The sequence below is a fragment of the Ochotona princeps genome, chromosome 23 (assembly GCF_030435755.1).
Source record: "Ochotona princeps isolate mOchPri1 chromosome 23, mOchPri1.hap1, whole genome shotgun sequence".
NCBI classification, from domain to species: domain Eukaryota; kingdom Metazoa; phylum Chordata; class Mammalia; order Lagomorpha; family Ochotonidae; genus Ochotona; species Ochotona princeps.
This window is the reverse complement of record NC_080854.1, coordinates 22,350,070-22,367,570: the sequence shown is the minus strand read 5'-3', so window position 1 is coordinate 22,367,570 and position 17,501 is coordinate 22,350,070. Positions and strand designations below refer to the sequence as shown.

The 17,501-nt window shown below is 42.1% G+C and overlaps 1 protein-coding gene across 2 annotated transcripts in view; it reads left to right on the top strand.

Annotated features, from left to right (window-relative positions):
• SPEF2 (sperm flagellar 2) overlaps positions 1-4,276 on the top strand; it is a 139,731-nt gene extending 135,455 nt beyond the window's left edge. For both annotated transcript variants that reach the window (XM_058680011.1, XM_058680010.1), the window contains one exon: positions 4,137-4,276. In XM_058680011.1, the coding sequence (XP_058535994.1) occupies positions 4,137-4,226 (90 nt within the window). In that variant the 3' untranslated portion in view covers positions 4,227-4,276. The remainder of the gene's footprint in view (positions 1-4,136) is intronic.
• Positions 4,277-17,501: the final 13,225 nt, after the last annotated feature.

Here is a 17,501-nt window from a genome sequence, read left to right as displayed (position 1 = left end):
CAGTCTGCAGGACCCAAAGGATAGCAAGCCATGAACAATTCAAGCAGTTGTCAGTGCAATGGATCTACTTTGTGGGTGATATGAGACTATGGTGGGACCACAACAGAAGTCTCCTAGTTTGAGAGTTCAAACTAGGAGGGTGGATCATTAAGGCTCAGGGTCATTTCAGCTATGTAACAACTCTAGCCTATAATCACAGCATATACAAAACAGCATCTCTTCTGCCAAAGGGAACCAAGACCATGATTTTCAAGTGCTGAAATATTCATTGTACTTTAATTATGATACTGTTGTCTATACAGTGAAAATAACGCTTGTGAAGGGTTGAGTGCTAGTTCCATTGATTAAGTCCTGTACAAAAAAAAAGAAATGAGGGCAATTGAGGACAAAACCAAGAAATGGTACCAGCGAAGCAGGAGAAAGAAGTGTAACTCAGGGATCACATGGTAACTAAGCAGCCACATAGACCAAAATGGTACCCACTCAGGCAAGTCCCACGTATTTAACAACACAGTCTAAGGGGAGGCAGAAGCTAACTGCCCTTTCAGAGTACGGCAAATTGCTGCAACCTTCTCATAAACCTGTTTTAATGGTAGCAAGTCTTCCTACATATTTGCCTCCTGCCAGTTGTTTATTGGACTACAAAGAGTTGCTGAGCATCACATACTGGCAATATCATTTTGGTAAGATTCAAAGTGGCCTAAGAAGCATTTCTTCTTACATCTCACTGACAACAAACTACCTTTTAGAGTTTCTTCAGAAACCATATGAACTTAAGTGGCTTTGCACTTTTTTTTTTTACTAATTTGCTGATCCTTCTTATGTTAATGTTATTGCTTATATTTGTACTAATTGAAATCTGTTTCAAACAAACTAGTAGCTGTAGAGACACTAAGCACATCCATAATGAAGTGTGGATACAGAATTTAAGTGAAGTAAGAATACAGAATTTAAGAACCAAAACTCTGGAATTAAAAAGTCTTGGGACTTAATCTCAGGCCCATCACCCACCAAGCTACCTGATCTTCTGGGTCCCTTTTCCTGCCTCTCCTTATCCACATCTGTTACATATGGATAGCACTCATTCCTACTCCAAGGGCAATGGTTTATATTAAGTTCATGTGTCCTTGGCATGGCATGTGTCACATGGAAAATGCTTTGTAAATGATGGCTATTAAGATTACTAAGCAATTTTGAACACCTGCCACTGGGTCTCATAGTAGAATCCTCGATAAAAGAGAGAAAAAAATGAGTGCCAAATTCAGTTGTTGATCTCAAGCAAATTCCACTTCTAATTGTAAGAAAATTTGTACATGTGGGAATTACAAGAGAATGATATAGTGTAAACAATCCAGTTATAAAATTATAGGAATTCCAATCAGAATTTTGTGTTACAACTGTGGGCAGAGTGTGCCCGAGAAAGAATAAATTGGCTGCAAAAAGACAGTAACATAGTTAGGTGAAACAGAGGAAACCACATGGGAAGAGAAGGGTTCAGTCCCATAGAGGGTTTTTGGCTAAAGGTATGGAGGGGTCCAATTGGATTACTAATCAGATCAGTTGTCAGCCAGGGGAGTTGGGTTCAGTCTGAAAAGCAATGGAAAATAGATAGGCTTCCAAGTGGAGTCATGATATGAGACTTCATGTTTCATCCCTAAGTGTTGCTTTATCTCTAACCATTTCACCACATTATTGTGTCATCCTACCTAAGGTGAGGGTCGATAGGCCCTTTGTACTGCATTGCATCCTACTCTCATACGTATTGAGATCTTGTTTTGAACAAGGAGATTAATTTGTGGAATCCCTTGGAATTAATGTATACTAGGATTTATTTACATTACAGTGAAAAAGTTTCAGCATTAAATGATGCCACAATTAATTCCTGCTACGTTGGAAAGAAAATTCCCTACAAAATCAGAAGAATTGGGGAATATCTTTGCTCTGCTTCAACATCTCGACTGCTTGAACTTTTGCTCTCCTTCTTCACTACCCCTTGTTGCTCCACCAAGGAATCTAAGGGAAGAGGAGTAAATTTCCCTAACTGGGACTTAACTGTATTATTGGGAGTCAGGAGGAAGTATGTTTATGGCTTAAAAGCCTAAATTCTGAAGTGAAAAATTTAAAAAAAAAAAAAGGTCTCTTTCCATTGACATATTTATTTCTCATTCTTGCTAACAAAACAAGGAAGGGATAGAGGGGGAAGGGAAGAAATGGAGGTAGATAAGAAAGCAGTTGGTAGAAAAAGAAATGAAGAGGGAGGAAAGGGAAGGGTGGGAGAAAGCAAGGAAGAGAGAGAGGGAAAGAGAGACAGAAAAAGAGAGACGGAAGGCAGGGAAAAAGAAAAGGAAAAAAGGCAAGGGAAGGAGAAAGGAAGGGAAGGTTCTGACACTAAAATATCCTTCCACTTTCTTCGTTAGCTTTACGATGACTGCTTTGGTGCTCTGTGTCTTCACAAGGCACCTGTGTCAAATCTCTTCCGCTCTCAGGATTTTCCCTATTTGCTGCTCCTGAAAATTATAGCTCTTGACCTCAGCTATAAATTGAGCCCCAAACAGTTTAAATACATGGGGCGCTTGCACTATGAAGTGTCAGCTAATTACAGGCCACCTTGTTCCATAATCCGCAAATTAGCATGCAATGGTCAACATAATTATTGAAAACAGAGTTCAAAGGAGGCCTGTTGCTTAGAATTGCAGTGGGAAGAAGCAGGGAAGTCAGTGGGGGCAGTTGGTGATTCACTCAGGTTGGTCATTGGCTTTAGGAGGTGTATGTATTCAAGTAACCAGGTCCCTCAGGAAGGTGATTCACAATGATGACAGCTACTACAAAAACAGACTGTATACCAGTCATCAAGAGCCATCTCTGAGACTGAACTAACTGAGGTCTCCCTGAGTGATAAAATAACTACCCACACAGTAAAACCTTTAGAATTAACTCTGGGGCAAATCTATATTCTTAAAACAATTTCCCAGTATTTATGAAATAAACTAGCAATTACCTAATGCAGTTTTATGCTTTCCCACACAGTAATACCTCTTCCACAATGTGATGTCTTCAATTTGCCTTTAAATCTGTGACTTAAGGCACAAGATTAGACATTATAAGTGGATAAAAGTGGACCACCTCCTTGTATTTAACAGCCTAGATATTACAAAACTAACGGAAAGCAGATGTGATTAACAGGTTAAGTCACCAGTTGTAAAGTCGATACCCCATATGACTAATGATTCTAGCTCCAGCTGCTCCACTTCGCATTCAGCTCTTGCTGTTAATGTGCCCGGGACAGCATTGGGCCAAGTATTTGGGCTCTTGCCACCCACATGAGATATCAGATGAAGTTCTTGGCTTATGGCTTCAGCCTAGCTCTGGTAGCTATTTGGGGAGTGAATCAGTGAGTGGAAAAGCTGTGTGTGACATACATACACACACATACCCTCTCTTTTGTGCTGTACTTCGGCCTTTCAAATAATTAAATTAAAAAAAAAAAATAGAGGGAGCCTGTGCTGTGTCATAAAAGGTTAAGCTACTACCTGGCACTTACTAATGCTCCTAGGAAAGCACTGGAAGATGGCAAAGTACCTGGACCATTGCCAACCATGTGGGCGACCCGGATAGAGTCCTCGGCTCCTGGCCCAGCCATTGCAGCCATTTGAATAATGAATGGAAGATCTCTCTGTGTCTCCCTTTCGGTCATTTTTCCTTGTAAATAAAGAAATTTTATGAAATATTTTTAAGTAAGAAGGAATAAAACAGTATCAGAAAAGTAATATTCGGGTCTAAAACTACAAATATTGAGATATGATTAATCTGACATTTAATATTTTCTTAGATAAGAGATGAACACTGCTTTTTACTCTTTAATAGGGATAAAATCTTTTGTTCATTATAAGTCACAGTCTGTGTAATTGCTTTTAGAAATATTGTTTAATCTGACATGGAGACTAAGGTCCCAAGATCTTAAATATCTCTCCATGTACACAACTAGTAAATTGAAAGTTGGGATTCAAAATAAATGGAAGCAATTTTTCTCAAAGTAAAGAAGAATTGTTGAATCATTGCCCTCAATTAGGTGATGGATAAGTAATCTTGAGTCATTTATTAATATTTGTAACTTTCCTTTGAATCTTTTATTTTAGGATATTAAAATGATTCTCCAACGGAGTGAGCATGTAGCTGGAAGTGATGGAGAGAGGTCGCCCTCAAGACTTACAGAGGAAAAGAAATGAAAAAACAGTGCGGCTTTTAAAACATAGTAAACAAACTTCTAAAACGCAAATGATGTCTGTCATATCTATTGTTGCAAGTGCAAAAACTACCCTTACTAGAGTCTGAGCAGTCTTGAAAAGGAAATCTCTCCTAACTTAAATGATACTCTATGTTAAACTTTAAAGAAACCCAAAATCCACAGTAAACAGAGTGTACTTTGAAGTGATTCTACAAATACAAAGCACCCAAATGCTATGTTCAAATGTAAACACAAATGTATGTCATGAAAAGTGTGTGTAATAGGCATATGCAATGAACATTACCTCCTAAACGCCACATCACGGCTGTACTGCCTTGAGTATCTTACAGATCTTATTTTGTGTGTAGCAGAGTTGTCCCAGCAACCAAGGGAAAGGACAAAGCTGCATTATTGAGTTGTTAGTATAGCCATGCTCAGAATGTCTATTTGTAATTGTTTCTTAATAGAGTATTTTTCCTTCATAGCTGGATATACGCTTGTGTTTTTTTTTTACTTGATAAATTAGAGATTCTAATTCAAGGATACTTATCTGAATTGTTTTGTTTTTGTTCTGCTTTGTTTTAAATGAAGAATAATGTTTTCTCAGTGGCTGGGCTTATGTGATCCCCAACCTTCACGGTGTCTTAACTAGACCTCCCCCTGAGGATTCTCTTCTACTCAGTCCCCATGTTGGCAGTCTTTTCTATGGACAGTCAGTCCTTGGCTTTGTGTGGGTAAAAGAGACATTCACAAGTCCCGCACCCCTCCCCACTCCTCTCCAGGCTTCTCTGTCTTAACACCCACCTGCCTTCCAGGTGGATAGCTAGTAGTCCAAATCAACATATGTAAGAGCTGAAATTCCTGAATTTCCTCACCCAGAAGTCATCTTCTCCACATCTTTCCCCATCTCAGACACTTTGGTCCTTTGGTTACTCAGCCCATAGATTTTGACATCGCTCCTTCTATTCTGTGCTGCCTTTACTTCATCAGAAAGTCTGACGGCGTATTCTTCCACAGTGCGTGTGTCATGGAACCTGCTGTGTCCCTGCCATCAAAGGAAGCCTGTTCCAAATCACCAGTATCTTTGGTCTATTCTATCTGCTTGGAACGGTTTTTTTTCCCTCACACCTCTGCATGGCTGGCTTATCCTGTGACTTCCTGCAGGTGGAAGTCTGTTCCAATGCCACTGAGTCAGAAAAGCCTTCTCTGAGAACATAATGCAAAATAGTAACACCTCTCCTTCCCCCCACACACAAATCTGTATTGTACTCTATTGCACTTAGCAGTGTCTGAGAAACTGTTTGCCCTCTTAGCTAACATGTGGGCAGTTTGTAAATTCCATGAGGTTGTGGTATTTGTATATTTTCTTTATGCTGTGCCCCAGAATGTAAGACTGAAATCAGGGCAAGCCTCAAGCTGTATTGATACATTTGAGTAAATATCATATTTGCGTTGATCACTGAAACAATTCACAGTCTAAGGCAACTTCTGTTTGTCAGGGGAATTATATCCTACTTATGTAAAGAGAGACATATTCCCTAGTCCTGCTTCTTGCAGGCAGTCTCACCTGTATCTACATTCCCAGAATCCTTGTCTTCAGGATAATGGAGGATGAAGACTGACAAGTGTGCTTGGGACAGAGAAGGAAATCTTATCAGAGATTTTTAAATTTCTGTTTAGTTGATTCACATGTAGAATTACACGGTAATTCCAGTTATTCTAAAGAAGGGAAAGTATGCAAATCTTAAAATGGAGTTTAAATCAATGAGATATCATGATAAGGAACTAGGCAGCAAGCTAATCCACATCTCATCAAGGGTGCACTTAGACAAAACAGTATTACTTCAGAATAGGAAAATGTAAAGGCAAACAGTATTTCCTGCTACACCGACTTTCTTACACAAAGCAGGTAAATAGAAAAATTATGGCATCTTTATCTTAAAGCCCACTACTCCTCTTTCGTAGAGGAGCAGAAGGCACGCAGAAAGTTTCCTAGAGATAGTTGTATTTGTCACATCTCGGCTTATTAATCATCAGAAGAATGAAGAGGTATGGTGACTGCGCATGACCCAGAGACACAAAACGAACACTAGCGTATACAAGGAGTGCAGCTGACACTGAAACCAAGGGTTGCTTGTGTTCTGTTGTATCTCTTTGAACATGTTTCTAATCATTCTTCTGAATTCTCAATCAGGCATTTCATCTTCTTTTCCTTGGGCTGTGTAACTACATTATTGTGCTCCTTAGGGTTGTCATATCACCTTGCCTTTTTGTATATCCTTGTCTCTCGCTAATACTTGTTCATTTGGTGGATGAATTGTTTCTATCACTTTTAATTCATGGTTTTCATAGTAAATGGATTTTCTTGAACGTATGTCTTCAGGTGGTAGTTTGCTAAGCTTTTTAATCTTTATTTTCATTCGGATGTTTTAATATGCTCTCTTTACATCTTTTCCCATAACAATTGATGGCAGTAGCTTTCAGGGCCTAAATGTGCAAAAAGAGGTCATGCGTGTTCATAGCAGCAGGTGGGGCAGGGTGCAGGGCAGCAGAGATGCTAACCTTCAATCCTCTGTGGCTCGAGTTGTGGAAGTGCTTGCCTGGCATTCCTGCGGCCTGTGGTCAGCATCATAGCAGCATGTCAGGCAGGCAGGAAGGAAACAGATATCCCCACTGTGCCAGTCTCTGATTTCTACTAAATAATGTATCCAGCTACATTTTCTTCTCTAGATCCATTGTTATTCTTGTATTATGCTTCCTGGCACTAGAACAGGAATAAAGAGCACAGTTATATCCTGCCCCCCATGCCACAATGCTAGATCATACCCAAATTCCATAACCTCTCAAGACCATTACTTTGTGGGGTAAAATCAAGCCCATTTTTCTCTGGTGCAAAGGTAAGCTGCCTCAACCGATTCAAAGTGATGCTGAGATTAAGTTCAACTGATTGGAGTTGTGGTTGTCTACTTGGCACTGAGGCAAGGCCAAGGTCTCCATCTTCTGACCTTGTACAGTAACGAGTAGTATCGTCCCAGTTGACACTAATCTGTGTTACTCCCATGTCTCACAACTACATGATCTTGCACTGTCTTATAGAGGCACACCACATCTTGAGTAGGTTGGAGGTGAGTCAGTGAGATGGGGTGAAGCTTTCTGCCTGAGCATGATCCTGAGTTTCAAGGCAACCTCTTGTATTTGCATCCTCACATTGTTGTGCAGTCACTTCAGCCAAGGTTTCAGCCAGCAGGTGCTAGCCCAGAGATAGAGGCCCCATGGGGGCCTGTCTCACTCTAGGTATCATTACGGCAACTCTGGTATTGGGTCGTAACCTATAATCTGGGCTGGCCTCCCTTTGCCTTCCCAGTAGGAGAGAACTTCTGTTTCCAAGCTGCACCTTCGGCCGAGAAGGTGGGAGTGGGTGACAGAGCAGCACTTCCTTTCTCCCTTTTGCCATGCATCCTGTCATACTTTCATACAAAGCTCTGTCACTGTGCTCTCCCCCCAGGTCTCTGTGCATTTGTGATGGTGACTTCATGTATGAATTGCTGTTCAAATTGGTGGTTTTGTGCCTGGCACAGTAGCCTAGCAGCTAAAGTCCTCACCTTTCAGGCCTAGGATCTCATATGGCCACCAATTTGTATCCTGGCAGCACAACTTCCTATCCAGTTCCCTGCTTGTGGCCTGGGAAAGCAGTTGAGATTGGCCCAAAGCCTTCAGACCCTGCACCCAAGTGGGAGACCCAGAAGAAGCTCCTGGCTCCTGGCTCCTGACTTTGGATCAATGCACCACCAGCCATTGCAGTCACGTGGGGAGTGAATCATCGGATGAAAGATCTTCCTCTCTGAATATCTGAATTTCCAATAAAAATAAACAAATCTTCAAATTGGTGGGGTTTTTGTGGGGGAGATGAGCAGAGCATCTTGCTCAGCCAACACCCAGCTCCACATTTCAGTCCTTAAAACATCTATCTTCTCCCTAACTCTGCAAGACTTAGCTCACAGAGGTCCCACGTGATGTGTCCTTAAACAATTGTAGTGGCTGCTCCTCTCCACGTTTGCATACTATTAGTTGCTTTGGGTTTAAAAGTCTCTTTTCCCTTAGATTCCATGACAGCAAACTCCGTTAACTTTCCCTTTAACTCTCTGGTTACCCTGCTTCGATTGCTTTATTGAGTCCTATTTTATGTATCTTAAGCCTCAGTTCACTCTTCAGCTATTTCAGCCTACTTCTGTTCTCATCTATAATGATACTCCTTCTTCAATCCTGACCTGCACAAGTGTCAGTGTATTATTTGCCTGCTAGCCTTGGAAATCCCGTAGGACTGCCTAGCTACGTCTCTCCAAACCTAAGTTTTTGTTACTGTCCATCTCATTCCAGGTACCGGGTATTTTGGTACCAATGGAGCATTTTTCAAAGTTATTGTTGATCTTTTCATGATATCCTTGAAAGTTAAAGTAAAAAAAAATTAGGGCTAAATGCAAAGACAAATGAAAATGTAAGTGGTTGAGTAATTTTAGCAAACACAAAAGAATTATAGTGAGTTATTCATTATCTGTGTTCTTCAATGAACTGTTGGCATAGGGAAATATTGATCTTGTCTGTCTTATTTTCCACTAAGATATAATACATCAAAGATGATATTCATAGAGACCATGTAAATTATAATTCTGGTTGACACAAAATTGGAAGAGATTTGAGTTATGTCATGACTAATAAGAGATGAAAGACCCAATAATTTACTAACGAATGAGTCTGCTCTAGTAAGGCTGATATAATATGTCACAAGGGACAGAATGTTTCTGAGGGTTTGCTGCAAATCATATACTGTGCAAAGGGGTTTTTTCTCATTTAGTTCTCACCATCCTGCAAAGTAAGTACTCCTACGATTGTTGTTTACATATCATGCAAATGAGACTCAGAGAGATTATGTAACATGCCCACAGTCAAGGCACTGATAAATAAGAGATACAGACCACAAACACAATACCAGCTCCACACCCTCTCACCTAGTGTTCTGTGCTTAAGTGTAAATGCCTGATTGTGCAATCACAGGGCCTGGGAAATATGGCTTAGTAACACTTAAAAATAAAGGCAGACATTCTGTGTAAAATAATGTAATTCACTGTGCTGTGTGTCCTTTAAGTAATCCAAAATCCTCCCAGCAGCAGCAGCAATAGTACAATAAATCCGATAAGACAAGTGTCAACTTTTCTCCAGTCTGTGGTGGTCAGACCTCAGATGCAATTCTGTATGCAGTTGTAGGTGCATCCTTTAACATACACACCTTCCATATGCAGAGGATTGCATATATACAAGGAGACACACACACACACATTCACAAGTAACGAAACTGAAAGTCTCTTAGCCTTAACCTTAAGAAGCAAAAAAATGCATATTTAAGGGGCATGGGAGCCTTCACCAACCATTAGAAAAGCTACTCAAATCCAGAAATGCTTTGACAGAGGCAGGGTACCATTGGATGGGAAGTTAGCAATCGTGACAGGAACCCAGACCCTAACCTCTTTGTCTGGTTCCTACTGTGATTCCACGTCTCTTGAACTAGACTGTACTCTCCACTGTCCTCAAGGAGTTCTTAAGGAGTCCCTTCAGCTTGGTCTTTCATCAAGCGTAGGTCCTTCCTTAGAGAACACCTTGAATGGGTTTTTGCACACTGTTTACCTGCCCCATATTTCCCTGCACTAGAACTCCCACCCATAGAGTCAATGCCACACACCACCCATTTGACTGTTCCCCTCTCCAAGACAGCCTGAAGTTAGTTCCCTTTGGGAGGATTACAATGAGAATAGAGGAGATTCAAACACTGGATGGGGCATTGGCTGGCTTTATTGGCCCCATCTGTCTCTGAGGTTCTCTGGGAAGAATTCCTTCTCCTCCTGTCCATTCTGCATGAATGGCAATACCTCTGGTACCCCTGGTTTCGCACACTCAGCATACCATTGTCCTGGCCTCCCCTCATACCCAGGTCCACTGACTGTTCCTACAAAGTGTCTCCACATCTGTCCTTTCATATCAGTTCCCAATCACTGCCATCTTTCCATTGATCCTCCCTAAATTTATGAATCTTCTTTCCAATCTTCCATCATTTTTTTCTGATCCAATTCGGCTTCCAATGTAATCCTGCTGAAACTGCTGCAGCACATCATGTTTTTTGTCACAAAGCCTTCCCTCTGACCCCTCACTTGCACGATGCATTCTGAGTCTCTCCTAAGATGATTTATAATCTGGCTGTCATCTGCCTTCCGCGCTCATCCATTGTTTTCTCCCACTTAGCGCACCACACAGCATCACTCAACAGAGCCAGCACCTACAGTATACATAGCCAATACAATGAATGAAAAGGAACATCCTCTGTTAACAGAAATTCTAGGAGGCAGTGATATCATTTTTAGAGCAGAAATGTTTCCATAAGGTTAAACATCCTTTAAACTTAAACATTCAATAGAGCAATGAACTGCTCTGTGTAGGGTTATCCATTGGTTATGTGTGTACATATGTGTAAGACTACGTATACTGAGGTGAAAGCAGGGGAGAGGTCACTTCCCTTCCTTCCACTGACCACAACAGTTCAGAATGAGACGGTCTGGGCAGCATCAGGGTACATCTGCTCTGGTTGGCTCCTGACATATAATCAGATCCCTGTAAGACCTGAAGTGTGGCCTGTCCCTAAGCAAGTCAGTACTGCAGCTAACACCTCCCTTCTTCCTATCATTCCCTACTTAAATGGAGGATGCCCTAACTGTGCCTCGGCACCATTCACACCATTTCTTTGTATGTTTAATTGGATTTGTTTTAATGGGGGAAAAGCCATTTTGCCCTATGCATCAGTCCATTTCCCTGCAGTAATAGTTTTCTGTCACTTTCCCTGACAACTTAGTGGCCATCCTCTTAGTTCCTAGAACAGCACTGAACATTCTGTTAGGCTTAGGATCTACAGATATATAAGCACATCAGCTCTCAGATTCTGAGCCTAAGAACAAGGTGCAATTTTGCTTTCAAGCTTGTTTCAAAACAAATCTGGAAAGAGCTGCCACCAGAGACTTGTGGCAGCGGTTCAAAGCCCCGGAGGGCCACCCTGGGCTCAAAGCAGCGCTTCAGATACTTGCGCTCCAAACGCACATTGTTGTGTCTTTGCTCACCTCACAGTAACCGCAAGAAGACAGAGACGCTGAGCGCTGCCTCTGAGACAGCCTCCCCTTGCTGTGCCCCCACAAACCAGTCAGAAACCACAACATCCTTCGCAAGTAGAGCAGACTTCACTGCGCACATCGCAGCAGGAGGGCTTGGCTCTTCTTGCAACATGCTCATGGCTTGAGCCCCTTTCATGATAAATACCCTCTTAGTCAAGTAGAGCCCACCAGAAAGCAAGTAAGGGAACAACGTGTTGGATTAGAAGTCATCGCTTTGCTTTCTGAGCCCAGGGAAGCTCTTTACAGTTTCTTCCTGAATAAATACCTTTAAGATATTTACCCCTTATACCAAGAGCATTTCTTGGAAAGGCCCTTGAAAATAGTGAGAATTTTAGAATTTGAAATCATGAATGGGTTTTTTTTTTGGTAATATGCATTTTATGTGAACTTTTTGAAAATCTCTCATATGAATGAATTTCAGAAACTTTTGTAGTAAATTTATCTTTAGTTACACTTTTTCCGTGAACTTTCTTTTTTAAAGATTTCTTTGTTGAAAGGTAAAGGTATACAAAGAGGACGGACAGAGAGATCTTCCTTCCGGTGACTCACTCTCCAAAAGGCTGCTTAACCCAGGAACCAGGAACTCTGTCCAGGTCTCCCACATGGTCGGCAGGAGCCCAAGTACTAGGGCCAGCTTGCACTGTTTTCACAGAACATCTTCATGGTATGCCAAGGTTGAAGTGCCACTCTACCATGATGCCAGTCCTTCCCTCAACTTTCTGCAATATCCTCATACAGTGCTATTATTTCTTTGGAAGGGCATACCTCCACACTATTAAACGATGTTTCCACATATTGTATTTTCCTAAGGGAGGCATGAGAATCAGTAAGTACAAAGAAAACCTTGTTAGATACTTGACCTATCCAAGCATTACTCTAAGCACTTTTTCAGAATTAGCCCATTAAATCTTCATATACAGACTACCATAAAAGCTGAGTGTGTCATCATGCTCATTGTAGACAAAGGGAAGGCACTTAAGAGGCTTTTTTGGCACACACAGCTAAGAAGAAGATACGAGTCTTCCTGAGGAAGGAATTGGCCTGCATTCTTTGCCCTCCACCACAGCACTGGACTGCTTACACATCACCTGCAGGCCATCGAGAAGCATCACCAGGTAGAATCAAATGCATCAAGCCCTGAAGAGTTTCCACGAGCTAAGGATTAGTGTCTCCAACTCCCTCTATTTTCAGCGACTGCTGCCCACTGATAGGACTCCGCGGCAAGGATTCTAGCCAATGAAGTCAGGTTCTGTGGGCCTGCTCTTTCGCATCACTGCCTGACTTGTCTCATCCGCGTTCCACATGATCTCTATACTCTCCCACTCATTCTGAGTTCATATTTCAAATCACAATGCACCCTTCTCTGGCCATCTGACATCTATATGACCCACTTATCTATTGAGTCCCCAGTTGAACAAGAAGACTAACCTCTTCATGTCAACACTGGGCAAATGAGAGTGGCATAGATGAAACTCCAGAACATACTGGTGAGCTCAGAGGCAGCAGGGTAAATCAGGATTCTTCTATAAGGCTAGTTATTTAATTTAGCAGTCAAGTAAAGGAACACAGAATTGTTTTGGATTTTTTAAATTTTACTGTATTATCATTTTATGATACAGTTCCATAGATGGTGGGATTTCCTTTATCTCCTCCCCAATTCCTTCCCCCCTCACTAAGTTCCCCTATATTATTACTCTAATATAGTTCTTCATACACAATCATATGTCCATCATTTCGGGTATGGACAATGGCAGAGAGTCCAGCATCCTATTCTCAATATATAAACAGTTTCATTGGGAATCCATCTTTGTCTGGAAATAGAGATGCACACTGCATTGTATCCTCACATCTGGATATGATAGTCTCCATTACATACTTACTATATATCCCCTTAAATGAAAAGCCACAATACAAAATCAACAACAGGAAGAAAAATAGAAATTCACAATGCATGAAGTTAAATAACATGCTACCCGATATGATAGTCTCCATTACACCATTACTATACATCTCCTTAAATGAAAAGCCACAAATTATTTTTAATTGAGTATGAATCAACTCTTGAATACAAGTTCATTGGCAGCAAACACAAATATTAAAGATGTGGCAGGTAATTACATATCTAAGGCAGAATTATTTACAAAATGGTTAAGTCAGTTTTTCTTTTTTTAAGATTTATCTATTTTTATTGGAAAGTCAGATATACAGAGAGGAGGAGAAAGAAGATCTTCCATCTGTTGGGTCACTCCTCAAGTGGCTGTAGTGGCTTTGGCTGCACCAACCAAAGCCTGGAGTGAGGAGCTTCTTCCAGGTCTCCCGTGTGGGTGCAGGGTCCTAAAACTCTGGGCTCTTCTCAACTGCTTTCCCAAGCTACAAGCAGGGAGCTGGATGCAAAGTGGAGCTGCCAGGATGCGAACTGGTGCCCAAATGGAATCCTGGTATGTACAAAGCAGGATTTTAGCCACCAGGCTACCACGCTGGGCCCCAGCTTTTCTTTTTACAAGATTTATTTTTTTTTATATTGGAAATGCAGATTTATAACGAGAAGGAAAGATGGACAAAAATATCTTCCATCTGCTTGTCTGCTCACCAAATGGTTACAATGGCCAGGGCTGACACAATCTGAATGCCGGAGCCAGAATTTTCTTCTGAGTCGCCTACATGAGCGCAGGGTCCCAAGGCTTTGAGCCATCCTCAACATGTTTCCCAGGCTACAAGCAGGGAGCTGAATGGTAAGTGGAGCAGCCGAGACATGAACCGGCACCCGTATGGGATCCTGGCATATGCAAAGTAAGGATTTAGCCACTGAGCCATCACACTAGGCCTCTAGGTTGGCTTTTACAAATTTCCCCACTTTTAAGAGATCACATGATGCATTTTGCTTTTTAATTTTTTTTTTTTTATTGAGGAGCAGACAGACACACAGAGATCACATCCACTGATTTGTTTGCTTACTATCCAGTTGACTGGAACTGAACAAGGCCAGAGCCAGAAGTTAGGAGCTCAGCTGAAGTCTCCCATTGTGGTCACAATGACTGAGTCACTTACATCATCAGCTCCTGTTACCTCCCAAGGTGTGTACTGGCAGGAGCAGAGCCAGGGCTCAATCCCAGGCACTTTGAGTATAAGTAGTCTAACCAGCATCCTAACTGCCGGGCTGATGCCTGCCTTAGATTCCATTTTTCTTTCACTCCTTTCAGAAGAAAATCAAGTAAACACATCATAAAAAATGATATTCAATTTCATCCTGAATACTAGGGAGGCCACAGGCCATGACCTCACTCAGTATTTGACTGTAACCAAATGTTACCTGGCAATAATGTGGGAAATTAGAAATACAGAGTTTTTTTCTGAGAAAATCTCTAAGTTTTCAATATTGAAAACTATTTCAAATGTTTTATAACACATTATGGTACCGATCTTTATAAAATAAATATTCTACAGGGGATGGCAGGAGTGGGGAGGGGATTTCAGTTCACAGTGGGCATAGTGAGTGACCCTACTTGGGACATAGAGATCTCACATTAAAGTGCCTTGGGTCAAATCTTGGCTCTTTGTTTCTGATTCAGCTCTCTCATAATACACATTAGCAGAAGTATCAGGTGATGGCTGAATCCCTGGGATCCTTGCAACCCACATGGGAGACCAGATTTGATTCTGGGCCCAACACTGTCTGCTGAAGGCATTTAGAGAATGAACCAGAGAATGGGAAGCCAATCACTCCTTCTGTCTCTCTTTTTCTCCTAATTAAATGAAAATAAACACCATTCTGAAAAGATGAAGAGGAAAGGCATTCAGCTGCCTGGTACATAAGCTATTGTGTAATTGGAGTGCTAACAGCCCTCCTCTGAAGTCCCAAGAGTCAATGTGTTCACAGTGGGATCAGAATCAGAGCCCAAGTCGCTCCAAAGCCCATTTTCCCATCAGCCATGTCTTCCGCACCTGTTAGACCCAGAAGAGCAAAAGTGAGGTGTCGCCTGAGACAATGCTGAGCCTTGAAGAAATCTGGCAGCTATGAAGCAGAGCAATCCTCACTAACAAGTATAAGTACAGCATATATTCTGGTGGCTTGCACATTTCTTTGCTTTATGAGGATACTTAGTGACCCATCTTTGGGCTAAAATCTCTGAATTTTATCTGCAAGGTTAAGTTGAAATGGCTGAGCCAGCACAGCGTCCAGCAGTCCTGTCCCCCAGCACTGGGAATGAGGACTGGTTAGTAACTGCTCATGTATCATTTGGAATCCAGGTTTTCATCTGAAAGTCAGTTGTTGGGGGAATCCATTCCCAAATGAACTGAGGATCCACTTCACAAGGCACTGCCTGCCTCTCAAGAAATTTCCAGGGAGAAGAGTGTGGAGTCAGAAGATGTATTCTCCAAATCCACCCTGACTTCCTGTCCCCTGTTTCAGCCACCATCACACTGGGGAATCAAATAAGACTATCAGAAGATATAAATGCATTTCCTGAAAACTTCATTGCCACTCTAGTGAAACATGTTGGAAGAGCCCTGCCTGAGCCCGTGGACCCTGTGCCCCACTTGTCACCCAGGCCCACCCACACCAAATACCAGCTGCACCTGGCAGCAGCCCCGCAGCATCACAGAATTCGAAAACAGACAAGAATCTCCTTCTTCAGCTCACTGTGAGTCCATGAAGGCTGTTCGTTCCCATGCAGGGGGGGAACTGGTCTCCCAGTCTCTTCCAGAGGCAGTGGTTCACTAAGTGGTGGGATTTGCCTTGCTCTGGAACTTGCTGTCCCTGAACGCTCACTCCTTAAGGTTGAGCCTGTGGTCTCTGCTTAGTCATGAAGCTCTCTTGGGTTTCAGAGCAGTCCAGGTCATGAACATGATTTCACGTGAACGCATGTCCTTGGAGTGTTTGCAGCAGAAGCCACAGCACAAAGCTGGACCAGAAGCCCTTAGGCAAGTGGTAAAGCCCAGGGACAAAGGTGCCTTGAGCACCTGAGGAGCTGGAGCCCAGCAGCTGGATTCCATGACATCATCACCACAGTGGGTTTTCTGGTTTTCTCTTGTTTTGTTTTCCCTTCTTCTTCTTTGTTTTTCAGTCTGAGAGTCAGGCCAGACACACAGAGAGACTAAGTTCCCATTTGCTCAATTACTTCCCAAATGCCTGTAACATCTAGAGCTGTCAGGCTAAAGCTAGGAGCTGAGAACTCAATATAGGTCTCTGTCTGCTCCAGGGACCCAGTATTCTACCAGTTGCCTCCTAGAATTCACAACAGCAAGAAGCTAGGACTGGGAGTAGGAATTAAGACTCAAACCCAGGAACTCTGTTATGGAATGTGAGCATCCCAGTCAGACTCTCAGCTGATAGGGTAGATGCCCACTCCCAAAGAATTTTCTTTTCTATTACTTGGATGTGTCTTCTAGAAAACATTCCTAAGAGAGAAGAGACTCAAGCAAACACTGAAAGAGCTGTTTTGCTAACAACCTGGAACAGAATTTCCACTACAAGACAATAATGCTAAAAGCAGAGATATTACAACTTCTCCTCCACCCAGGTGGCCATGCACCTTTGCTCCTTTATCTCACCACCCAACATGCAAGGGTTCGAGTGTCCAAGCCACACCTGGAGATTTGTTCTTAACGGATGAAGATGTTCTGCAGGAGGAAAAAAATTCCTGACAGGAATGGCAGCACCAAACACAAGGGAAACAGTTTCAGAACAAAGCAAGCAATGGCAGACCCATTGGTGGCCAACCAGATTTGTTTGTGAGTGGCTGGGAGCATAAGTTCAGCTTTACCCAAAAATGAGTCCCCAAGATATTTGAGCCGTATTTTTCAGAAGGCAGGCGGTCTTGGAGTCTGTGGGCTCAGGAGACAAAGGAATTTGAATTCTTAGTATAAAGTTGTTTCAACCCATACATGTAGGAGAAATCTCTGGAGAAGCTAGATTTAAAAGACTCAGATTTAAGCCATCAGTCTGTCAACTCCCATATGCTTTTGCTTTGGTCTGCATAAGCTGTTCCCTAAGACTAAATTGGATATGCAATGCATCATTGAGACCAATTGGAAGATTCTTGTTCTAGGAAGAATTCCAAGAACAA